The sequence below is a fragment of the Alligator mississippiensis genome, chromosome 1 (assembly GCF_030867095.1).
Source record: "Alligator mississippiensis isolate rAllMis1 chromosome 1, rAllMis1, whole genome shotgun sequence".
Classification (NCBI taxonomy): Eukaryota; Metazoa; Chordata; order Crocodylia; family Alligatoridae; genus Alligator; species Alligator mississippiensis.
In genome coordinates this window covers 243,864,908-243,890,830 of record NC_081824.1, presented here as the reverse complement: position 1 = coordinate 243,890,830, position 25,923 = coordinate 243,864,908, and the positions used below count along the sequence as shown (strand labels likewise).

At 49.1% G+C, this 25,923-nt stretch overlaps 1 protein-coding gene across 1 annotated transcript in view; it reads right to left on the bottom strand.

Annotated features, from left to right (window-relative positions):
* Window positions 1-24,950, bottom strand: part of CD4 (CD4 molecule) — a 36,452-nt gene extending 11,502 nt beyond the window's left edge. The window contains exons 1-8 of the mRNA XM_019476111.2: window positions 24,827-24,950; window positions 9,105-9,296; window positions 8,856-9,002; window positions 8,317-8,580; window positions 7,356-7,712; window positions 6,994-7,230; window positions 6,774-6,892; window positions 6,423-6,490 (exon numbers count right to left, since the gene is read on the bottom strand). Of these exons, the coding sequence (XP_019331656.1) occupies window positions 6,423-6,490; window positions 6,774-6,892; window positions 6,994-7,230; window positions 7,356-7,712; window positions 8,317-8,580; window positions 8,856-9,002; window positions 9,105-9,296; window positions 24,827-24,887 (1,445 nt within the window). The 5' untranslated portion in view covers window positions 24,888-24,950. The remainder of the gene's footprint in view (window positions 1-6,422; window positions 6,491-6,773; window positions 6,893-6,993; window positions 7,231-7,355; window positions 7,713-8,316; window positions 8,581-8,855; window positions 9,003-9,104; window positions 9,297-24,826) is intronic.
* Between the last annotated feature and the right edge of the window lie 973 nt (window positions 24,951-25,923).

Genomic DNA, 25,923 nt, shown 5'->3' with positions numbered 1-25,923 from the left:
CCAGGCAAGTCATACACAGGTTAAGTGCTGATCCTCATGCAGTATATTGAAGACTGCTTTGGAAAGGGTCTGGTAAGAGATGCTGCTCTTGTCCTGTGAACAGCATATAGTACAGTGAACGACTGAGGGGTTCTCATCAATGTATAACATGATGAAAGATGACCATCTTACAACAGATATAGTCTCTGCGAGACTCCCAGGGCATTTATACACATACATTTGTCTGCTTTGACATGCCAGAGATCTAGAGTGTCAGAGCAGACTTGATTAATTGAATCTGCTCCACATGCAAGCTGAGGTGCCTGCCACTGTCTCTCATGCATTTGTATAAACGGTGAAATGCACATCAGTGCTAGGAAAATGGTGGCAGTGTGCTTTTGAATTAAAACAGCTTTGATGTGTTTTAGTTCAAAAGTGCACTGCCACCTTTTTCTCAGTGCTGATGCACATTTCGCTGTTTATACAAATGCCTCCAATGATTTTACACTGAACTATGTAGAAAAAGGAGTCAGTGTCAGCAGCAGTGATATGAGCCACCACAAGGCAGCACGCTCATGCCAATGATTTTTGACATCTACAGGCACTGACAGAAGCAATATTTGTCATGCTGTTATCCCTTTGAAAGCACTCTACAGCAGTGTTTCCCAACCAGTGTGCCACAGCACAAAAGTGTGCTGTCAGAAGTGACTAGGTGTGCCTCAGAATTTTGTCATGGCAGTAAGCTACAATGAGTTACAATAGGTATGAGGATGGGGAATGCCTTAACAGGTGTGCCATGGAAACTTTTTATTAATGTAAGTATGCTTTGGGCTGGAAAAGGTTAGGAAACACTGCTCTACAGCCATGCCCTGACAGAAGCACATGGCTGCAGAGTGCTTTAAAAATTGCCAATCGTACAACAATTAGCCCTCATTCAATGAGGGTTCAGATGAAGGTGCTCCAAAGTGAAGTGCCTTCATTAACTTCTGTTTGTCACTGCTGGGAGTAAAGCTGGGCTGATGCAGCTCAAGACCACCCTTGGTGATGTCATCAGGGTGGGAGGGGGAGAAGGCAGGCAGGGGAGCTCCATTCTGGGGTTCGAGCAAGTAGATTGAAGTCCCCCTGAGATGGGGGGCTCCAATCCATCCACCCACCTCAAGCACAGGCTAGGCAAACCCCAGAATGGAGCTCCCTCTCCTGCCTTTTCCCCACTCCTATCTTGATGACAGCGCCAGAGCTGTGGGGGGAGGGGGGCTGGAGGGGGGTGGCGGAGCTAGGGGAGAAAGGATGCAGATATGTAGCCTCTCCACTGGATTGGCTCCAAAGTGGAGCCTGATCCCCCTCCCCTCCAACCAAACAGCATACATCTGTTGGGTCAGGGGAGGCTTGCAGTAACTCATGGTGCTTTCTGTGAAGTGGCATGAGTTACAGCGGGGATATGCATGTCTGTCAGTGCCCTACATAAATGATTAAGCAATCCATACAGGCACAAGTGTTTTATGTATGCCAGTGACTGATGCATCTCTGCCCAGACCAAAGAGTTTACCCAGATTAAGTCTACACTAACAGTAGTGCTGCTGTCTGGGCTCTCTGTCTGTCACACTAAGAATCAATGACAAGCCAAACCAGCTAAAAATACAAGTGAGTCTACTCCATAGTTGGAACAGTAAGAACAACAGGCTAATTCAGCATTGTCTGGGATGGGACACACCACTCTCTCTCCCATTGCTGGAATCATGTCTACTTTATGATGATGCTAGAGCCCACAGTCTTCTTCAAAGCACACATGGAGAAGATACAAATCAAAGTTAGTGCCCTGAAAAAAACATGCACAGGAAGCTTGCAAACTCAAAATGGGGAGTCAGTACAAGCTAAGAATCGCTGTGCTTCCATTTTGCTATTCAACAACTGAACATACACTGACAGTGTAGGAAGCCAGGCCTCGTGGTGAATGACAACTACTGTTGCATTTTAAGATGTTTAATAGCAGCAGACATAAACAGCTAGTATGTATTTGCTGCAATCACTCCACAGGCCACTAGGAGAGCAAGCACCTGCAAGCAAAGTGGAACAATCACACCAAACTAAAGACATTAGATAGCCCCTCTCTGGCTACCCTGTGCCCATTCACTGCCTGAAGTTATGAAAAAAGCTTCCCACTCACAACAGAATGGCTTTAAAAAAAATCACCAAAACCTACACAACCAGAAAACATGGTGTATGTGGCTTGATATACTCAAAGATGTTGAAAGGCAAATGAATGTTTCCAAACACCTCCTAACAGATCCTAGAGAAGGAGTGGTCGACCTGGCGATGTTTAAGTCTCCTTCAAAAAAGAGTCATCAGGTCAAAAGACAACACATGGAACTGGGGTTACTCTAACAATCCAGACACATGAGTGTAGTGAAACACAGTCCATGGTTCTATCTGCTAGCTCCCAGAGGAACCATTCGCTGTAAAAGACCAAGCCAGAGCTACAGACATAGCTATATCATGGACTGATACTAGAAAAATTATCATTATGGTAGCAGGACATGAGGGGAGAAAGACGATCTAAAGTCTGGGTGCTGTGAAAGGTTTTACAGTCACTCATAATAGCTAGTACATTAAACTCTCCAGCATGGACTTTTTCATCCAGAACTTCTACAGCTACTGCTGGTTATCTTAGGTCTGCAGACTGCTTTATCTGCCAGGAGACCACAGAGGTGTTCACTAAATTGATAAACATGAGCCTTCTCCAGTTCACACTGCTCCTCCTGGGCTCTTCAGTGATAATGACAGAATGGCAGATTTTTCTGATGTCTGATGGTACATAATCATTACATTGTGGAAAAAGGGAGCTCTTCAGTTAGAGAGGAATCTTGGTGCCTATGAAACCAACAAGCAACTAACGTAGCACATGGTGTAGTCTTTGGATACTGGCATCAACTTTTGAACTTAGGAGGGATTCTAGGAGAATGACTTTTCCTACTATGATTGCCTGGGCACCTCTGAAGCCTGTCAGGCTATGGCCTTGAACCTCGGGTCTCAGCCTGCCTGGTACAGCTGTTTGTCCTGGTCTGCTACCTCCACAGCTGAGCATTAGGATAGACAGGGGTGATCAGAATCTGCTACCTGGACCTAGATACCAGGCAGGGTCAGCTGAACCTTTACCTCTTTCTTTAAAAACCCCTGACCTGGAAGAGGAAGTGTCTGGGCAATAAGGTACAATCTTGTATCCAGGTTGCCTTGCCCTTGGCTCATGCATCTACTACCTCTGACAGACTCTGGCTACCTGACCTGGCTTGCCCATGGACCCTGATTTTGGCCTGACCCTTTGGCTCCCTAACCTGACTCTGGTTTGATGTCCCAGATACCTGACTGAGCTAGCCTCCTGACCCTGTGCTCTGCCCAGCCGTCTGGATCTATGACTCGGTTCCCCAGATGGATCTCCTGGCTTCCCTACAGTTGGACTTGTCACATTTCCCTTGGATTTTGGTTGCATCTTTCCCCTGTGTGGTTCTTAGGCCTGGCCACCCAGCATGAAAAAGCCCCCTTGAAAGCTATTAGCAATCACTCACAATACAGAGCATTTTGGAGCAATATTAGGGGCTCTAGGGTGAACAGCCAAAAAATATTGCGGGCAGAGAGAGCTGAAAAGCAGAGTTTCCTTCCTCCAGGGAGTTCTCATTTTTTTGGTCAACCTGGAACAGTTTCCAGGGTCACTTTCCCTAGAGCAGACTCATCCCTTAGGTATGTCTCCCTAGAGGGCAAAGACCAGACAGCTTCCTGCATTCCTGGCTCCAGACCAGACTAGCCAGGAAGCCTTGCAGGGTTCCTTTGGAGTCTTACTTTGAATCTGGCAAGAGTTCATCAAACTTGTGACCTTTCAAATGAAATATGATGGCTGTGGAAGCTGGCATTTTTGCTCGTGTGAGTTAGCGCAGTGTTAGGGTGTATGTGGTAGGCCTGTGCGAGTCGCCAGCGATCCAAACCGGCTTTCGATCCGGCTCCTTCAGATGGCCGTGATCCAATCCGGAGCTCCGGAACAGGTTTCTGCTTCCATCTGGCTGAAGCAGCTCCGAAGCTTCAGAGCCGCCTTGGAGATCCGGCCATAGGGTATAATGGGGAATCAATGAAATATCTATAACGTTGTTGTTTCTTGTCTGATTTGGATGAAATTTGCAGGGATGGTAGCCTCTGCTGAGAGCATGAAATCTACCAAGTTTCAAGGAGATCAATGCAAGGGTTTGAGGAGAACTGCACCTCTAGCTGTGGTCAAGCAAGACTCGTGCTGTGGGTGGCACTGCGTGTGTTAAGGCGCAGCGGGGTGACAGCTGCAGGGATGGTGGCCCCTGCTGTGACGCCTGCCAGCTGTCAAGGAGATCGGTGCAGGGGGGTTCTGGGGCCCTGCACCCCTAGCTGCTGATGGACAAAACTCCTGCCAAGACTGTCTCTGTCCTGGGGCAGTTGATTGCCTGTATTGAGTCTTTCCTTTCCTTAGCCTGGTTTTGTAGGTGCTAATTGATGCTCGTTAAGTCATTATGTAGTAGCTAGGTCCTGTGTATTGAGCTGGTCCCTGAGTGAATCATGATCGATTGATCGGTAACTGGGAACACAGCAGCTTAGCAGCCAGGCCTGCAGCAGTGTCTCCCCTCCCCGCCCCAAGTCAGACACAGTCAGTCCCACAGCACCCATGGCACGAGTTTTGCTTGTCCGCAGCTTGAGGGGCAGTTCCCCCCAAACCCTTGCACCGATCTTCTTGAAACTTGTTAGGCTTAGTGGCCTCAGTAAGATCTACCATTCCTGCAGTTTTGACCCCCCCTGTGTTGTAACACGTAGACATGGCAGGAGTTTTGCTTTTAAGAATTTGGGGTGCTGTTCCCCCCAAACCCCTAAACTTATCTTCTTGAAACTTAGCAGGCTTCATCCTCTACAGAGTCTACCACGCCTAAAAATTTCATCCAAATCAGACAAAAAACAACAAAGTTATAGATACATTGTTTCCCCCATTATACCCTATGGCCGGATCTCCAAGGTGGCTCAGAGGCGCTTTGCGAAGCCTAACAAGGCCAGCCCTTCGACCCGGATGTGTTGCATTGGACCACGAAGCATTTCCAGATCCGAAGCTCTGTCCGAAGCCTCACACAGCCCTAGTATGTGGGTGTGACAGGGGGCTGTCTTGAAGCTGCCCTCCGTGTCAGCCTACTCACCTGTCTTGGACAGTCTGTCCACCTATCTTGCCTGCCATGCCTTGTAAGTAAATAATTAAGGTGGGAGGCTGTCCTTCATGTGTTCAGCTATACCAGGTGGTACATACATGCTCCAACCTTCTCTACATGTGTCCCATGCCTTGCAGGTGTTACTACCGTCATCAACTCTATACGCCCGTGGTATTGAGTCCCCTGGCTCCTGTCTCTGTAACCCGCAGGCACTGAGTTCTCTAGTGACTGGCTTTCTGTGCCGTTCTGTCAGATGCTTGGCTTTGTGCCTCTCTCTTGGGCACCTACCTCTGCACCCCCTTAGCTGTACCCCTCTGGAGCTATGGGTTCTGTGCCCCTCTGGCTGCACCCCTCTGGTGCTATGGGCTCACCCAACCCTGTACCTGCACCCCTCTGGCATGGTGGGCTTGCTGAGTCCTTCTGGCAGCACCCTCCTGGTGCTCTGGGCTCAGCATGCCTGACACTGGGCTCTACCCAATCATATACCCTCTCTCTCCAGGCACTAAGGAAGCCTCCAAACCTCCCCTTCTAGCCTTATCCCAATCCTCCAGGGTAAACATGAACACAAACACAAGCCTCTAGGCTATAACTTAAATACTAGCAATAACAACAGTGCTATGCCTCTTTCAGGGGACAGCCTTCTACTCAGAGTAACATGCCCCTATTCTAGGTACCTGGGAGACTCCCTGTAGTTATGTAGCATCTAGATAGCAGGCAGTCCTAGGAGAACTAGGCAGGCAGCACCAGTCTCAAGTAGCATCAGGAGGCAGGAGCATCTTCCCTGTCAGTTGCTAGAGAGAGAGCATGTGTCTGCTAGCTACAGCCTGGGCTTATATATCCCAGAACCCTGCCTCCTGCTGGTCTGGTGATGTTGGCCGGTGTGGCCAATTGCTTCCTTAAGCTGTTACCCTGGCAACCTGCAGCTGGGGAGCTCTGCTTAGCTTGCCAAGCTCCCTGGCCAGGCTTCTTCAGCCTTAAGGAGCAGGCATATCTTAGTGCCCTGCTACAGTGGGGTGTAGCAGCAAATTGATTAAACATGAGGGGGGCTGCTCTGAATATATACTGATTTATGTTAACCACAGCCAGGATAATTAACATGACAACTACACATGGAGATGACTGTCCTCCAACCATAGCCAAGGTGGTCAAAAGTCCATGTCCTATTCCCTGTTCCCTGAGTCTTCCCACTGTCTTAAAGCCCAAGTTTCTTCCTGCCCTAGATGTGCTGGCCACAATACTTACTGTTGACACTGACACATTCTGTTCTCTAGCAGGTCTCGTCTGACTCGCACCATCCTCTTTGCCCGCCGCTGCCAAGAGAGGAGGAGTGTGGCACAAGTTTTTATTTTGGCATTGAAAGTTCTCTCTGAAGTGGCTGAAGGTTTCAAATCACCCCCCTCTCCAGACAGGGCAGGTTGTATCCACCAAACTCCAAGGAGAGTTGTTTGGGCTGTATGATCTGAGATCCCTTTCCCCACGTGGGGTTTTCATATCTCCTCCCACTTGCCCATCTGAAGGTGAGGATCCTTAGAGACTCATTTTAAATGCCAGGACTTGACTCATTTCACTGTGTACAAGGGTTCAAGGACTCACCTTCCTGCGCTGCCATGCGATACAGATAAACGTACACAGGCTGACAAAGAGAAGTAGTGCCACACTCGCTCCGGTTATTGCCGCAATCAGTACATAGATATTCCACTCAACAGCTTCCTCTGTGGAGAGATGACAGTCAGTGGGAGAGGAAGACTAAGAGGCAGACAGAGACAAAAGGTTCCTCAGTATAGGGGCAGCAGTTTAGAGTTGGTCCCCATACCCAGCATGTAGTCAGCGCTGATTAATGTTTTGGTCTCCAATATGAAGCTACACCTCCATAGCCCTGCAGTCCTGGCCTTCACTTCCACCTCCCTGTGCATCACCTGCTTAGATTCCTCATCTGTCCCATTCACACGGTGCCAGATCAGTAGGCCTTTCTGTGAGGGGAGAGCTGAGAGCTGACAGTGCAGCGTCACCTCAGCCCCTTTGGAGAGAGGCCCAGCGGGGGTGGCAGAGACTGTAGACAACAGAAGGGGGAGACACAAGTGAGAGGACAATCTTACGATTTCAGGGCTCCTTGCAGGAGACACCTCTGGGGGGACACTCCCCCAGCCCGTTTTCTGGGGATTACTTTCCTCTCACCTGTCATCACTACCAGGTGGATAGCAGTCTCCACATGTCCAAAGTCAAACGTGACTCTGCACTGGTACCATCCAGCATCTTCAAACAGAACTTTAGACAGCTCTACATCCAGTTTGCTGAAGGATTTCTCATCTCCCTTGAACCCAAAGTGCTTAATTTGCTTGGGCAAGGTCAATCTTTGATTAGTGAAGTTGAAATTCATTATCTCCTGATACTTGTCATTTGTCTTTGCTTTCCAATCCAAACGTCCTTTAAAGCTCCCCGTCCATCTGACTTCCTGGAGATTCAGTGAGTATGAAAAGGACGCTGTTGTATTAACAGCTGCATACTGGATCTCACTCTCCAAATCACCGAAACCTGAATTTAGAGCAGAGAGAGAAGAACAAACAGAATTATGTGGAGCAATAGCCTCCTTCTCATTTTTTCAACTTCACCCAGGCATTTTGTGCAACTCCAGGAAGACCTGAGCTGGATTGCTGTGCTCAGTTCTGGGTGGGGGGGTTCAGAAAACAGCCACAGAAAATATCAGGAGCTGGACTCTTGATAAAGATTCAAAGAACTAAAAACCCACAGGGCTCGCCAAAGCTTCAGCTGTGAGGAGAAAAATGAGAGACACCTGCAGGGTCATAAACATAAAGACATAAACCCCAGTGGGAAGGAGACAGATTATGGGACGCCCTGGAAAGAGGACTGTAGTAATGTTGGGAATAGAGGGACTACTGAATACCCATTATCTGGAGGTACTCACAGTAAGCAAGCTTCCCACAAAGGGAGAATAAGTGACTTGTTCAAGGTCACTTGTTCAATGTGGATTTTCAGAAGTCCAGAAATCCTAAGAGAAAGCACCTGGAGCTTCATTGCTCCAAATGCTCAGGACTGAGGTAGTGGACAGGGGGACTTGCCCATCCCAGGGTCTGTGTGTGTGGAGAGGAGGAGTCCAAGAGTCCAGGGTTTTTCCTACCTATCACTTTCACATCAAAGGGGATCTCCAGGTTCCCGGGTAAGAATTGTAACTCGATCTTGCATTTCCATGTCCCACTATCTGTAATCCGAAGACCACTTTTCTGCAGACTGTATTGACCTGTCTGTGACTGCTTGCTCGTCACTTCCATGTGTTTGTTGTCCCACCAGGTGACAGTGATTTTATTCTGGGCAGAGGGGTATTGCTTCAAGCTCAGCAATAAATTTCCATTGTGTGGTAAATATTTTGTTGAAAACCAGGTAACTGCAGAAAAAAAGAGCCCAGTCAGTGAGTCCTCTCCTTTGCCTGCCTCCCCAAGCAAAGGTCTATCTGGGAGTGAAGGGTCCTTATTGGTATCCCAGAAAAAGGTGAATATGGGGAGCTTGGACTTTGAGAAGCTGAAGAAAGGGATCTGCACCAGCATAGGCTGGAGGAGATGGATCAGGGAGAGGGATCTCAGCAGGGCCATTTCTCAAAGCCCCTGGGACTCAGGTCCTTCCTCTCCCAGAAAGGTCTCATTATGGTCCCCAATCACTCACTGTCAAACACCACCAGCTGGACTGTGTCCCTTCTGTCTTTTCCAGATTCACAGGTATACTCGCCAACATCAGAAGGTGTCAGTTTCTTCACTTTCAGGGAAAAGCTCTCTGTAATTAATTCAGATCGATTGGCCATCGGAGCCTTTCCTTCAGGAAGAATAAGAATGCTGGGATTAGAACTCCACTGTGGAGGAAAGGGGGCTACCCAGCCCTGCATAGGGGGTAGGCATGGTGAATTTAGGATTTTACCTTTAAAGACATCTTTGTAATATTTGATCACAGTGTCTTCTTGTGATTCTTGTTGTCCGGTGTTTTCTGATCTTTTCTGGTATTTCCAAGTCACTGAAGGAATTTTATGAGTGAAGCTACAAGGTAGGGTCACTTCCTGTCCAACAACACCAGCCACCTTTTTTTGTCCTACAACTGCAGCAGGCTTCAGGCCTGAAAGATACCCCCAAAATAGCATAGGGAGTAAGTAGATAAGCACTGGCACAATTAATACCTCCCTTCCAGCCAAATGGACCCCAAATTCCCTGCCTCCTTATCCAGGTCATGAGAAGGTCTCCCTCATTCCCCTCTGTTCCTTTAATCCTTCCTCAAATTTCTCATCTCCCTATCACCTCCTTAATTATCAAGATCTTGTATCCAACCCTAAATCCAGTGTCTGTTGCTGTCTGGGAAAAGCTTTTCCTGTCTCCAACTCTTTCTATTTTTTTCTTTTCCCTCCACTCCCGATGTCCCCACCCTTTACTCTCCCCACCCTTGGATTTCTTCTCTTATTCCTCCCTGCTGTGCCTCTTTGATATCTCAATCCTATCCTTGCCAGTCTGGCACACCAACTCCCTTTCACTTTCCCCCAGCTGGCAGCAATTCTGTTCTATTTTGCATATGCTTTAAGCAGTGAGGGTAATTAACCATTAGAATAAATTTACCAAGGGCTGTGACATTATCTCTGTCACTGGCAATTTTAAATGAGATTGGCTGTTTTCTAAAGGGCATGTTCTAGTTCAAACAGGAGTTTATATAGAACAGTCCTATGGCCTACCATTACACAGGAGGTCAGACTAGATCAGAGGTACTCTACCCTCCATCTGCAGGCCAGCCCCAGCCCTTGGTGCTGCAGCATCCAACCTGCAGGGCTCCCCATGGATCTGTGGAGAGCCTGAGGGGCCATGGTCTTGCTCACTAGATTTAGCTCTCAGGGTGATGCAGTCTGGCATGGGGGCCAGACAGCAGTAGTGTGGGGACCAGATGGGGGGAGTTTGGGGCCCCAGGGATCAAACCCATCTGGGTGGAGGCAGTGCAGGGCCCTTGGCTGGCCAGAGGTGGCATGGGGCCCCAGGGCATGATCATGGCATGTGAGGGCAGCATGGAGCTCCAGGGCCCAATTCCAGTTTGAAGGGGTGGTATGGGGCCCAATCTGGCCCACAAGGTGGCCACACACCATCCATCTGGCTTACAGGGCCAAAACCATGAGCACCACTGGACTAGATGATTCTATGAATCTATCCAAATGGAAACAAAATAAGGTTGTTCAGCTGCAAATCAGTTTATGGTAGCACTTGCACTTCCATAACCATAGCTCAACTCCTGAGATTTTGTCTCTGGGGATTTCCCAGATGTTTTTCCTGAGTATGCATCAGCAATCAGTTATTCACATAGTCAGCCTCAGTTCTGAGGTGCATTTTCCCTTATATTCCCCCTCTGAAGAGGTCAAAGATCCCTCATGTTACCACTTGATTCACTTTCCACCCCACTGCAGAGCTGAATTTCTCTTCCCTGCCCTCCCATAGAACCTATTTCCCTCATAATACTTTCAGATCCTATGCAGAGCTTAGATGGGCCCCATGCCCCCCATAGCATTTCACGGACATCAGGGCTGGAAGGGACCTCACGAGATCATCAGGTCCAGCCCCCTGCCCAAGGGGCAGGAAGCCACCTGGGTTCATATGATCCCAGCAAGATAAGCATCCAAATGTTTCTTAAAGGTGTCCAGATTAAGTGCTTGCACCACTTCTGAGGGGAGTCTATTCCAGACTCTGGGGACTTGGATGGTAAACAAGTTTATCTTTATGTCCAGCCTAAAATAGTCTTCCAGGAGTTTGTGACTGTTAGATCTTGTCTTCCTTTGGGGTGCCCTGTGGAACAGATGTTCTCCCAGTTTCTGATGCACACCCCTTATGTACTTATAGGCTGCCACCAAGTCCCCCCCTGAGCCTTCATTTCTCCAGGCTGAAGAGTCCCCATGCCTCTCAGCCTCTCCTCATAAAGCCTGCTCTCTTGTCCTTTAATCATGCACGTGGCTCTCTGGATTCTCTCAAGCTTTTCCACATCCCTTCTAGAGTGCAGAGCCCAGAACTTAATGCAGTACTCCATCTGTGACTTCATCAAGGCCTAGAAAAGCAGGAGGATGACTTCTTGGGTCTTGCTTGAGATGCATCGGTAGATGCAAGCCAGGGTTTTGTTTGTTTTGCTGGCTGCAGCATTGCATTGGTGGCTCATATTCATCTTGTGGTCAATCATGACCCCCAAGTCTCTTTCAGTCATGGTGCTAGTGAGTGTAGCATTGCCAAGCCTATAGGTATGATGTGTATTTTTTTCCCCAAGGTGGAGCACCTTGCATTTCTCCATGTTGAATACCATCAGGTTTTGACCCTGTCACAATCTGAAGAAGGACTTTTTATTGTCCTTGATTCCTGTAGCCAGTTTGAGTTTGGTTTCAGCCTTGACTGTTCTAGTTTGTTCCCTACAGGTGCAGGTCAGTGCTGAATACTCCTTCTTGGTGATGTTACCTGACTTCCATTGCTTATAGGCTTCTCTTTTCAGATACAAGAGGTCCATGAGTTCCCTATTTAGCCAGGGGGTTACTCATCCCTTCTGCTACCTTTCCTACAGGCCAGAATGGACTTCCCTTGTGCTTCAAGGATCATGTCCTTAAGGAGCAACCACTCATCGTGGACTCCCCTCCCTGTCAGGTCATGGCCATTCAGGACCTTGGCAACCAGCCTCCTGAGCTTGTGAAGTTTGGCTTTCCTAAAGTCGAGGATTTCTGCATTGCTGACTGATCTGCCAGCTTTGCAATGGATAGAGAAAGTGATCAACTCATGATCACTGTTACCGAACTTCCCTTCAATTCTCAGGTTGTTCACTAGATCATCCCCTTTGGCCAGTACTGGATCCAGCAACGGCTTGCGTCTTGTTGGCCCATAGACTTCTTGAGACAAGTAAAGCTTGTCAATGCAAGTGAGGAAGCTTCGCGACCGATCAGATTTGACTGAGTGCTATTCCCATGAGATGTCAGGGTAGTTGAAGTCGCCCATGACAACCATGCACTGAGTGTGTGCAGCCACTGCCAATTCCCTAGTGAATTTGTGGTCAAGCTCTTCCTCTTGGTTAGGAGGTCTGTAATAGACTCCTACCATGATATCCCTTTCACCATGTCCCCACCATAATCTAACCCAGAGGGTCTCAAGTTGCCTTCTTTGGGTGCCAATATCCACTTGTAGGGAAATGTACTGCTCCTTCATATAGAGAGCTACACCCCTGCCCCTTCTTTCAACATGATCCCTTCTGTACAAGATATAGCCACCTATACCCGTGGTTCAGCCACAGGGGGAGTCCCACCAGGTCTCTGTTATCGCTATGAAATCGTATTCATTTTTGTTTAGCAGAAGGGCCAGTTCCTCCTGCTTGTTCCACAGTCTCCTGGCATTTGTGCATAGGCAAGTGAGGTGCGGCCTCCACCTCACTCATAGGCACCACCACCACAGTCTTCTGTTTACTTCTTCAATTCATCTCTTCCCTCCTGTGCCCGTGACCCCTAACCAGAAGGATTGAGGAGAAAACTATCTGCAGCCCCAACCCTGTGAGCCCTGCCTCCAGAGCCCTGTAGTCACTCATAACCCAGCTGGGATTGCTCCAAGCCGTGTCATTTGTGCCCACATGGATGAGGAGCATGGGATAGTGGTCGGAGGGTCAGACAAGTTTCGAGATCCTCTCTGCTACATCCCAGATATGGGCCCCTGGGAGGCAGCAGACCTCACGGACCAAGGGGTCAGGGCAGCAGATCGCTCCGTCTGTCCCCCTCAAGAGGGAGTCTCCCAGAACAATCACTCTGTGTTTCTTCTTCATAGTGGTTGCAGGTTGCCTTTCTTCTTTGAGCACTGGAGCCAGCAGCTGTGCCGGCTCTACTGGTGCTATGAGGGGTTCATATCTGTTGTGAAGATCCAGGGGGCTGGTGACCCTGGTGCAGCGTGCCTTGGGGCCAGAGAATTCCTTCATCCAAGCGACCCCTGGCTGGACTTCATGGGAGCTTCTCTTGTCCACCCTTGTCCTGACAGCCATCCTTACTCTTCCCTCTTCATTCTTTAGGTGAAGAGTCTGGCAGTAAGAGTGTCCCCCTGCTGCTATCTACTCTTCTCCCATGTTCATCTTGTAAGAGCTGGCCAATCGTACCACTTACATGGATCACAGTTTATCTGTGTGGGTGCTTGAACACGTGATGCCATTACTATGTACACATGACCAAAAGGTCACTTTGTGTGACTTAGTGCTGTCACACTGTACATGTGCAAGTGTTTGGGGGATTTTAAATGAGTTTGCATTGTTGAAAACTAAACTACATCCCGATATAGTTTAGTTTGCAACATTGCAAATTGCAATGATACAGCTGTCAGCTCACACTCCCAGCTGTGGGAGAGGCGGGCTCCGCAGAAAAAAAGGATTGGGCTCCAGAGAAAAAAAGAAGCCTGCTGAAAGCAGAAGCAGTGAAGGGCCCGATCCTTTTTTCTTAGGTAGAGCCTGCCCGCCTCTCCCACAATTTGTGGGTGAGCTGCCAGCAGGCCGAGCAGCCCCTGAGTTGCGGATGGGGGCCCGGTCCAACCCTCCATGGCAGCAGCACCCCCAGGGGCTGCCTGGGTGGGCTGGTAGCAGGCTGGGTGCTGCCCCAGCTCAGGTTGGGAAAGAGTTGGATCAGGCTGGGGGCTGCCTCCAAGCTGGGGCAACACCCACCCCCCTAGCAGCCTACCTGGGTGGCCCGGGGTGGGGGGGAGGGGGACCACTGCCATGGTGGGAAGGACAGGGCCCCCCACAGTTTAGGCCCTGCTCAGACCACTGTCAGCTTATCCCCCCCAGCCATGGGCAGGCTCTCCCCCCAAAAAAGGATCGGGCCCCTTGCCAAAAACTAAAAATAAAAAAGGATCAGGCCCCTCACCAAAACAGTGATGGAAAACAAAATCCCTACTTTGAAACCATGGGTTTCAGTTAAAAACCTGTTTTAGGTTTTTAACTGAAGGCCATAACAAAGGCAAGCCCGAAGACAGTTCTCCAGGAAAGAGCACGAAGGTGTCCCAAATGTCGTTTGTTGTAGCTCTGCCTGAAAAGGACCAGGATGTGGCTGTTTGTGGCTCCAGAAAGGAGTTATTTCCTATCTGTAATTGGCCCCTGGGGGATTCCTCCCTTGTAAAGTAAGGAGAATCTCTGTCAGGAGGCTGCTGTAGGAAACCAGGTTGCCAAAGGTATGCTGGGGCTGGAACAGTCAGGTAGATGTAAGGCAGTGCAGCACCAATTAGGACTGCTTCAACCCTAATGTTAGGGAAGATAGAAAGAAAGCTTTAAGTGCACTGATGTAAGATTTCACAGAGGTTTAACTAGATTTATTTGACACAGATTTAGTCCAGCCCCAGCACTTTCTTTGCACAGGAAAGAACTACAGCTCTGCCTCCTGTGCAGGAAGTCATCACAAATGCCTCCTGTTGTAGACATGTCTGGCCATCTACAACACCACACTTCAACAATCTTGAGTCAAGCCACAGACACTCAGAGGGTTGACTAAAATTCATGAGGGTATTTTTTTTTAAAGCAGTAAAATGTGAGTTCTTTGGCTTCTCTGTTTTTGTGTTTTATAGTGTGCTCAGATCAGATTTCAGGCTCCTCTCTGCAATCTCAGGGGCCAAATGTTTAATGTCAGATAACTGAAGCTGGGAGTGTCATGAAACTTTTTTCTATTCCAGGAAATGGGGCTCAAACAAAAACACCAGCTATCATAAGATATTCAATGACAACAAGAATACTGGCAATGCTGGGTCTGCCATGGTAAACCCCTTTAGAAGAAATGTCACCCGTATCCCCCAAGGAAACTGGAGGCGGTGTGGGGGGCAGCATTCTCCATCCTGCACCTTATACTAGTGGGTGGGATCTGTGTTCTATTAAACAGGAAGCAACAGTGTCCAAAGGTCAGGTTTCTTACACAACAACTTTACAGAATTGCAGTTTTTGTGAATTGCACAAGGACAGGACTCCCCTGTGATCAGCAGGGATCTTGGTTTTCTATGTTTGAAAATCGCAAATTCTCTGATTTAAAAAAACAAGCAAATTCTCTGATTAAAAACTCAAAATCCACAATTAAAATGAAATGCCACTGTATATATAGGTATCAACTGAATGCAATGTTTTATTAATATATTTACAAATTTAAAACAATTTGGAAGCCTCAGTCACTATAATAAAATAAATTCCTCACTCCCCACAAATAGCCCCCCTGCGCCCCCATCAGCCCTGCCAGAGGAGGCCCTCAACTGTCAGAGCTACCAAGCCAGGGACCCAGTTCTGCAGCCCCCTGTCCCCTGCAGCAGCACCCAAGCCCTGGCTTCCACCCATGGGAGGAGGCTGCTGCTGCAGCGGACTGGAGTGGAGCTTGGAGCCCAGTTCCCCCTCTGCCACGGTCAGTACAGCTGGAGTGGAGCCCATGGGGGAGGGAGCGTAAGCTGCCCACTGTGGGTTTGGTCTCTCTGCCCTGCTGCCTTCCCCCACAGGGCCTCCATGGCCCAGTGGGCAGGACCTGGCATGGTAGCCCCTGCCTGCACTGCAGCAACAAGGGGCACAGCTCTGCATCACCACCCCTTCTGCTGCCAGGTGGGCAGGGGTGCATCACCACAGCAGCATGAGGCTTGCAGTACCAGCCCCGAGCTTTCTTGCTCACCCCTGCTCTGCCCCGCTGTGCCAGGTTCCACCCACTGGGTCGCAGAGGCTCCGGGAGGAAGGGCAGCACGGCGGGGACCCTGAGCCCGCAGGAGGCAGCCTGCCCCTGCACACCTCCCCCCCTGGGGTGCAGAAACCTGGGAACACATGCCCCCAAAGCCCCCAATGCCCCCGCCTGGAGTGCATGCAGTGGCAGGGAGCCAGCCCCCCCATCCTGCTCCATGGACGAACTGCCTATGCCCCTGTCCTGCTCCCCACTCGGGCCCTGCTGCCAGATGTGGCCCTGGGCCCCAAGCCCCACACACCGCACCAGCTGGGCAGCAGCCCCAGCTCTGCCCAGCTCCCTCTCTCTCTCTTTATGGGGGCCTCAATTCTCCCCCCCCCAACACTTACCTGCAGGAGCTGCTTTCCAGACTGCCTGGCGGTGTATGTATGTGTACACATAGTGCCCCCTACCTGATTGCCCTCCTCCCACTTCCCCCAGCCCCTCACAGGCTGCAACTCTGCCAGCCTGCAGAGAGCTCTTTGCAAAAATGGAGCTGTTAGCTGCCCCACTGGCAGATCAGGGCAGGGGGTTGGGACCTACCCCACCTCTGCAGCAATTTCCAAACCCCATGCCTTGGTCACCCAATTGGGACACAGGGCTGGGACCTGCCCCTGGCCAGGACAGATTCCAGCCCTTGTCCCACACACAAGGCAGAGGTTGGGGAGCTTGTTCTCCACTTAGCTCTGCAATCGCAGAGCTGGGCAGGGCACAGGCTCCCCAGCCCCTGCCAACAGGGAGCTCCCAGCAGCACCTCTGCCACTGCGGGGCCAGTGCTGGGAGATCCTTATCTCCCAGTGCCAGTCTCTTGACCACGGAGCAGACACCAGGAGATAAAGTTCTCCCAGCCCCCACTCTCCCATTACAATCTCAAAGTGGGAGCTTGGAGCTCCCTGCTGCCAAGGCAGGGGGACATAGTCCCCGCCTGGGGTCCGGTGGCAGAATCTGCCCTGGCAGCAAGCAGCTCCTGGGGACAAGGAGCAATTTCCCACCCCCTGATGGTCAGCTGACCAGGAGCAGATTTGCATTTGCAGGTTGCAAATTTACTCACAAATTATTAGCAAGGTGTACTGCACAGTAAACATATGCATGTGTAGATGGGGTAAACTATGCTATTGAGCAGTAAAGTGTCTTGTGTAGACATACCCACTGTGCTCTAAATGGGGTCTTGACAATGCCTTGTTCAGTGGTACTGGTACCTTCTGATCCTTATTGCATATACCTTACCAAATACACCCTAGGACTGTGGTAGTCTTTTTGACCGCTGCATCACACTGATGGCTCATGGCCATCCTACAGTTAACCAATGCACCCATACCCCTGTTAGATGTTCCCAGTCTTCGTGTCCCCATGTTTGTAGCTGAAGTCCTTGTTATTGATCCCTACTTCACACTATGTACTGTTAAATTTCATTCCTCATGCCTCATTGCACAAGTTTATATTTGAAGATGTAGATAATGATCTGGTCTTCCTCCACACGGGGAATACCCCACCCCAGCTTACCCACTAGTGCCCACCCACTAATTTCATGTGGATTTCAATATTAAACAGAACATGTCCTAGGAGAGATCCCTGAGGAGCACAACTGGTAACTGTTCTCCCACTGGATAAGTCACCTTCTGAACTAAACCACTGAGGTCTCTCTGGGTGCCTGTGACATCTGCTCTTGTTAGGCTGGAAGGTGTAGTGTCCCCAGCCTGACCAGCTCTTTTGCTCAAGTTAAGTAATTTGCTTAGGGCAGGGGTTTTCAATCTTTTTAAACAAGTATACCCATTCTGTCTCAAAGTTTCAGCTCATGTACCCCTTTATATTTTTTTCTTGTTTTTAAGGGGTGGGGGGAGGGGCAGATTGAGGCCCTCCTGGTGAGGGAGGGCTGGGGCAGGGGCAGGTGATGCACAGCTGCGGTGCAGCACGGGATGGAGCTGCAAGCACCTCCTTTGGGGGAACTGGAGGGGGGGGGCGCCTCCTGCTGCTGCACGCACCCCAAGAGGGCATGGGGGACATGTGCCCATGGATCTGTGCATGGGGTGGGGCAGGCTGCTGCTGCAGGCTGGGGCTAGGGTTGCACTGGGATCTTCCTGGCAGGGGGCTGGTTGGTGGTGGCACTGGGAGGGGGCTACGGGAGGGCTGCAGCTACTCCAGAATTTGCTGTAGCCCCCCCCAACCCCCACTTCCAGCACTGCTGTCGCCTGCCCCAAGCACAGCCCAGCCCAACACCCCCGCCAGTAACAGCCTGGCACTGCCCCAGCCACAGTCCCAGCCTGCAGCAGCAGCCTACCCCCTCCTCCTGCGCATATCTGGGGACACACCCCACATGCCCTCCTGGGGGGGGGGGTGTAGAAATGGGAGTTGCCCCCCTCCCCCTCCGTGCACAGCTCAGGCCCGTGCCCCTCCCCAGCTGGGCAGCCCCTGCTCCTGCCCAAACCCCACTCCCTCCCCCAGCCCCACCATGGGGGCCTCAATGTGCCAGCCTCATACTTCTTCCCTCACAACAGACTTAACAGCAGGACCCAGGTGCTCTCCACACTGCTGGGCTGCAGTCCTCACTGCCTGCATGCTCTGCTGCAGCTGTGCACACGCATGGGGCATTTATCAGCCGCATTATCAGCCATATCAGTTCTGTGTACCCCCTGTGACCTTTTTAAGTACCCCTAGGGGTATGCATACTCTGGTTGACAACCACTGGCTTAGGGTATCAATTGGCAGATGCTCAGTGTGGGTCAGACTCAGAAGGTTTTGGAGGCTCTGAACTTTTGAACTATCATTACATCATGACCTAATTTCTGGTTCTGAGCATGCCCAATTTATTGAGTGACAGTGGTTTTGGCACCAAAAAGGTGCAGATCACCCCCCTGAGATAATTATTGATCTGATTGGTGAATGAATGGAAAGCATTAAGTTTGTTCCAAATGATACTGAGTGACAGACACCTCTATCAGTTTGATTGGATTAGAAAGTGATTGATGGGACTTCTGAACTGATGATTGGTTTAGCTGCAATTGACAGAAATGGTGTGATTTGGGTAAATAAAAGGGTTTGCGGTGTGTGATGTTTGTGTGCGTGCATCTGTGTTGGATTGTTGGTGAACTTGCTGGATGTTTGTGTGTGGCATCTCAGTGGCTGTCTTTGCTTGGGTCTGTTTGCTTGGTGCTTGCTTAGGTATACGTATGAGCTTGGCATGAGCCTAGTGGATGTGAGGAGACTGATTAGTGCATGTCCCCTGAGTCTGCAGAGGGAGCTTCTCAGGTGGAACCCTAATTGCAGTCCACAGCAATCAGGGGGCAGCAGAGTCTCCAAAGGATCTTGCACTTATGGTAAAGTATTGCCCCATCCCATAATCCAAGGAACTCGAGTCCCTGTGAAAAGGAGAGATTCCTAGGGAAGGTGAATGATTGGTGTTGGGTACCTCACTCCCCTGGTGAGTTGTGCTTGCAGTACTGCTGCAAGAGTGAGAGTGGGTATATGATTTTTAGGGTCCTGAAACTGGGGGTGTTAGACTGTGAGGGTGAGAGAAGTAGAACTAATTGAGTGAGTTATACTTGTGAGTTTATAATTTGGTGTCCCTATTGAGGACATAAGATCTTTGTTTTTGGATTTATTTGTAATTGGCTATTTGTCTGATGTGGTGGGAACTTGTTGAACTTATATGGGAAGTGGCATAGTTGTAAATTAGTGTCATTGACGGTTTGTGTATGAAGTTGTATGTCAGTTCTTTATTAAACATCTGTTGTGCACTTCGTTTTGTCTTTACAATATAACTCACTTGTTCATACTTACCTGGTGTGTAGAGTCTTGCTTATGTTTACATACTTTTTCTTAAAGCTTGCTGGGCAGCCAGCCTTAGGTACATACTTTAGTTTAAGGTACTCTGGGCCCTGAGGTCAGCAAGCTCAAGCTATGAGCAAATTAAGGAGTAACCCCTTTCATTGCATCGATCCCTGATTATTTCAGCCTTACAAATTAATAACTTTTATCTGTGACAATTGCATAATTAGGGATCATGCCCTCAACACTCTGACACTTTGTAATTATGGTATGTTGGAGCAGACTTGAATAATCGAGTCTGCTGGCACGTGCTAATTACCATGCTCTGGCAGCCTCAGCATCCCATGTATTTAGCATCCCCACGCTTCAAAATGGTGGTAGGAGTGCTTTCACTAAAGCTTGTGGAACAAACTTTAGTTAAAGCACTCCTGCCGCCATTTTGAAGCACAGGACACGGAATACACAAGACACTGTGGATGCTTTAATTAGAGCAGCTCCCAAGACCTGCTCTAATTAAAGTGACCTCCCACTCCTGAAGCATGTGTAAAGATGCCCTCCATGACCCAAATCCTTATCCACTTCAAAACTATAGCATTGGTCCCCTTCTTGTCTAGTTCAGCCACTAATTTTCCATGACACGTGGTATCAGAAACTTTGTTTACATCTAGAAAAATGAAGTCCACCTTTTTATTCTTACTTAACAAGTCCATTATCTTAACATAGATATTAAATTAGTCTGACATCATTGTCCTCTGACAAGCCCATGTTGCATTTTGTCCCATTTTTGAATCGCTTCCATTTTTTTTTACTATTCTTTCCTTCAGTATCTGGTTTAAGACCTTACATCAGGGGCGAGCAATTATTTTGGGCAGAGGGCCGCTTACTGAGTTTTGGCAAGCCATCAAGGGCCGCATGACAGGCAGCCAGGGGCAGATAAATATTAATTTTCTAAATTTTTTTAAGGGCCCTGCAGGCCAGATAAAATGGCCTGGCAGGCTGCATCTGGCCCCCGGGCTGCATTTTGCCCACCCCTGCCTTACATGTTATTGAAGTCAAGCAAAAGGGCTTGTAGTTGCCTGGGTCACTTTTTCTTACTTTAAAAAAACCCACATGCGATGATAGAATTTGATTTCCTTTTATGCATCTAAATAACAGCTTTTTAGTCACATGAGTGCCAAAAATGCCACTTATGCACAGGAAGCAATTCTGTGAGTCCTGCACAGTGGATAAGTCAGTGGGTGCACATATACTGAGTATGTGCTGTAGAGCAGTGACTCTCAACCCTTTTTTGTATAAGGACCCATTTGTAAACATTGATGGTCAGTCCTGACCTAGTGTCCCTCACTCGCAACCTGCTGCTCCCCACTCCCAGGCCCCAGCCCCCAGTGTGTGGGGGTGGGGACATGGGGGGTGGGTGCGTGGGTCATGAGGGGCCCCAAACAGCCCCTTGCAGGCTGGAACTCTGCCAGCCTGCAAGGGAAAAGTCGTGGTTTCCCACGTTTTTCTCCTTTAAAGAAGAATCCATTTTTAAAGTTTGTTTGTGACCCTTTCATATATTCTTGAGACCACTTTGGGGTTGTGACTCATGGGCTGGGAAACGCTGCTGTAGAGTATGCATTGGCCATGTGCATACACAGCTATGTAACTGCACCCATTGTGAATGCACACCTGCATTTCAATGTAGGGATCCAGAAACTCATGATTAGCAGGTCCTGACTCTAGAGGAGGCTGGAGAAGGTCCTCATGTGTTTTTATCGTCAGTAGATGAGTGGTTAGGGCATTTGTTTGGAAATCCAGATTCTAGGCCCCTCTCACCCCGGAGTGTCTCTCTGACTTGCCACTATTGCGATCCAACCACCACACTACAGTTCAGGCATTATCTGTGGCCCCCTCGGCAGCCAAGAGAGGGAAGTAGGTGAGGCCAGGAGAAAGAGCACATACCAGAGAGTGTGTGGCTCAGTGAGATTGTTGTTCCCTTGAATGGAAGCCCGTGTTGTATCTTTAAGCTTTGCTCCCAATGAGGCCTTCTTTCTATTTTATCCAGTGACTAGTAAATGCCAGGAGCAGCGGCTCATGTTCAAAACGATTGCTTGCAAGGGGTCTGGATAATGCCTGACCTGTGGCTATGGCTTTCCTAAGTGCAGAAGAAGGCCCTTATCCTTTCCCCTCATCCCTGTCATTTTTGGGGGGACCTCCACTTGCACTCACATATGTGAACTTTCCTGGCTGGTGCATAGCCTTACTACCACCTGGTTAATCTGTATGTGCAGGTTTACATGTTCCAAGCACAAAAGAAGGGGTCAAAAAGGCCATATACATATAGACAGCTAGAAAACTACCACTGGCAGAGGGAAATAGGAATGGGGAATAAAACTGCACAAGGGGAAATTCTGCCCTACATTTGCTCTTCTCCGGTCAAAGGATGCTATCCTTGATTTGATAGATTCTGTGATGACCTGTACTACACAAGTTGCTATTTCATGTGCCAATTCCTTCAGTGTTCCAGGCTGAAGATTATTCAAGCCCCTGAATTTTGTAACATCAGGCTTCCACCTTGCATTCGATCAGGGGAGGTGCACTGCCAACCTCTTCCTGGTGAGGGGGCTGGGCCAGGGCTGGACTGGGCCGGCCGGGAGCACAGTGTTTCTATGGGCTGCGTGGAAATGGGGCAGGTTCAGCTGTGCAGGGCGGGCAGGTGGCGGTGGCAGCTCTGGAAGGGGTGGCTACTGGAGGGCTAAGATTAATTTTAGGGTGGCTATTCTTTCCGCCACCACCGTCCCCATCCCCCTCCTAGTGTCATCCCCGCATATGATCTTTTTTTTTCTATTCATGTACTCAGTTGTTGTGTTTTACCCCATCATTGTCCTCCATCATCTCCTCATCCTGACTGAAGTTCTTTAACCACGCATAGCCTGCCTTTGGGCGCTTACAGACGTTACATTTTTTTGTGTGATGAGGCTCCTGAAAGTGCTCTAAAATGGTAACATAACAAACATTCACAGCTGCAAAGCACTTTTAAAATGACCGATCATGTGAAAAATTAACCCTCCTTAAATCAGTTATTGGGTGAAGGCACTCTAGGGCAGAGTGCTTTAGAGAACCTGTGTACAGGCAAGGGTTAATTTGGAGCGATTCTGCCCACATACCATGTGCCTTTGCAGGGCTGGGCAGCTGCTGGTCCATGAGCACCACCCCAACCCTGCCCCTAGGGCTGTCACAGAGAGGAGAGAGAGGGAGAGGGGTCAGGGAGAAGGAGAAAGGCAAGACGCTGGTGTTCGGAGCTGGGGTGGGAGGGGGAATCCAGGCCCCCTGCCATGTGGGTTCAGCTCAACCACCCCTGCTGGGGTCTTGAGGGGGAGCTGGCCTGGGCTTGGGCCCATGAGGCAGGGGGGCTTGGTATTCCCCTGCCCCAGCTCCCGGCGCAGCAGCCAGGATTCCACTGTGGAAGAGTAGGGGTGCCCAGGCCAGCTTTCCCAGGCAGGGCATGAGGAAGACTAGGGTTTCCCTGCCACTACCGACCTGGAAGTCAGCCAGGCCACCCCATCCCTCTTCAGGGCAATTTCACTGAAGGCCTGTTTGCTCTGCCCGGAGGGTGTCTGCCGCCCCCTTTTCTTCCCCACCCCCACATGGGGAAATCCCTAGGGAAAGAGAATGTTCTCTTGGAAGGGGGCAACCACCAGGGACAGCCTATCGGCATCCAGCCAAATAGCACTATGGGGAGTGGGGGTGCCCTGACCAGCTTCCTCAGGGAGGGCATGGGAAAGGCTGGGGCTTCCCTGCTGCTACTGGCCCAGGGCTGGAAATCTACCTGTTGTTTTCAGTGGGTTTTGGATCAGCCTTTTGTTTTTTTAACCCATGTGTTAGTATTTGATACCCATGCATGGGCTGTAGCCCATTTTATTAGCATGCAGAGCAGCCCACATCTGTGTCTGGTTGAATACCAAGGTCTGGTGCAATTTTCAACAGACTTTCTTGTTGTTGAACCTTTGAGCAGGCAACCACTGATCCTATGGATCATGGTGTACATGTAAGACGTCTAGTCAGATGCCTGATGAATCCATTTGTGGCTAGGTCGTTCTCGACACTACCTCCCAGGGAACCTGCAGAGCCTGCTGTGAGTTGTGCAATAGTGCTCCCTGTCTCCTGGCCTTGAGCATGGAGGCTTGAGCCCCCACAATCAAACACTGAACTTCTGTTAAGTTCACTTGCACTATAACTTTAAGTGCTTTGTGTAAAACACTTAAAAGTTACAGTGTGATCAGAAGTGTCTTTTGATCACTTGTGTAAGCGCCCCTTGATCTCCACCCAATCTTCAACATCTAATGGTCCCACTTGTTGCTTCTTTATATGACCAAAGAAGCTTTGACTGTTTGTTTTACTATTCTTTATATGGTTGAATTCAGCTAAACTTTGGACACTCAGACTTGATCCTGAATTTCTTGAACACAGAAAGATATCCGTCATTCCTGCCTTGTTTGTAGATCGTCTGCTATTCTTAATGGCCTGTTTAGGTGCTAGTTCATCTATGCAGATCTATTCTCTGCCGTTTTTCCTCTTGCTTGGGATGCAAGCTCCTGATAGGTTATGTAGTTTTGCCTTAAAATAATTCATTTCCCCTTCTACATCCAAGCCTGTTAGCCTCCAAACTCATAGTCTGTTTTGCTTGTGTAATTCTTGTATCCTATGTTGTTTTGTCTCCTTACAGATTGCCTGTGGAAAGAGTGATTTCTGGGCAAGTGATATGCCAGGCCGGTCCTTTCTATAGAACAGGGTGGCCACCTGGGGCTGGCAGAGATTCCCTCATGGCAGCTACAGGGTCTGATATACAAGCAGTGGAGCTGAGGCTTACTGGGTTAAGGAGTTATCCTAGGGCAACCACGCTTTGTTCCTTGGGGCAACTGGCAGCACAGTGAGGAGAAAATTAGGGCTTGGGGATTCCCCACAGATGAATTTATGACATCTTTTTTGACTGAAGTCTGGTAGTGGACACAGTCCCAGTGACTGTAATGGGAGATGGGCCCCATTTTGAAAAGTAGCAGAATGTTTCTATTTTGAAGATGTGAAATCAGGACACTGTGTGAAGCATAAACATATCTCAAATAACATGAGACCCATGACAACAGTCACAGGAGTTGGCAGAGATCTGTGATGGTACCACTCCTTCTCTGGCTCACCAAGGACTCACCAAGCTTCATCACTGAGAGGACAGCAAGGATCCTGCACATAAGCACGGTGGGTGGCTCCATCTTCCCTTGAATGTTTTCTTCCTCTGTGAGCCAAGGACTAGAAATACTGCCAGCACCAAGAAGTCCTACAGGGGAAAGGCAATTAATAGAATATTAACAAAGATTTGTTCTTAGGGCCTTGCGTGCTTCATGACAGGCTGAGCTAATATTCTCAATCAATACCTGTGGAGCCTTCTGTAGTTTCATGCAGCAAGGTAGAAATTCAGTCGCAGAGCCATGGGAGGGAAAATTCAAACCATTTGTATACCTTATGGCATTCTATATTAACTGACACCCCAAGCATCACCACAGACTGGTCCTAAGGATGTCTTCTTAAAGTTCAGTTGCAATCAAGAAAGCAAAAGAATGTTAGAACCAGGGTGAAAAAGTAAGGTCACTAGAGAAAGAGGCTAGAATAGAGATTGAAGGTCACCTTGGTATGCCCCAAACTAAGTGCTTCAGGTTCCAGAAAGAAAAATGATGCTTAACATGAGGCAAGGGCAAGATGGTGGAAGGGAAAGGGTGTATAAAATTACCCTCTCAGAGATGGTAGGAAAGAAAGTGCTTACAGCTTTCATGTTAGTAGAACCAGACAATCTCTCTCCCAGAATACTGAAAGAACAAGCATATGAAAGGGCAAGTCCAGTAGCGAGGATCTGAATACATTTGCCAAAGGGGTGTGGTACTGTTTGCCTGGAGTATACCAAATTCTGTACCTGTAGATATGAAAGGAGAAAAGTGAACTGGGCATCAGCATGCTGGTTAGTCTGACCTCCAAAGCATGCAAAGTACAGTATTAGAAGGATAACAGTCCCTGAGAAAAGCAAGAGAGGTAAGAGTGCTCAGAAACCCCCTTGGCTCAGCAAGGGCATTCAGCAATGCCTGAGGACTAAAAGGGGGGCATACAACCAGTGGAAGTGTAGCAGAAAGCCCCCTTTTCCTCTTGCCTGCATTTGCTCTCCCCTCTTTGGATATGTTTCTCTTCTTCTACCTTTTCTTCCTTCCTCTTTCTTTCAGTATAAGATAAGGAATTGTGTTTTAAAGTTTGTATGTGTGT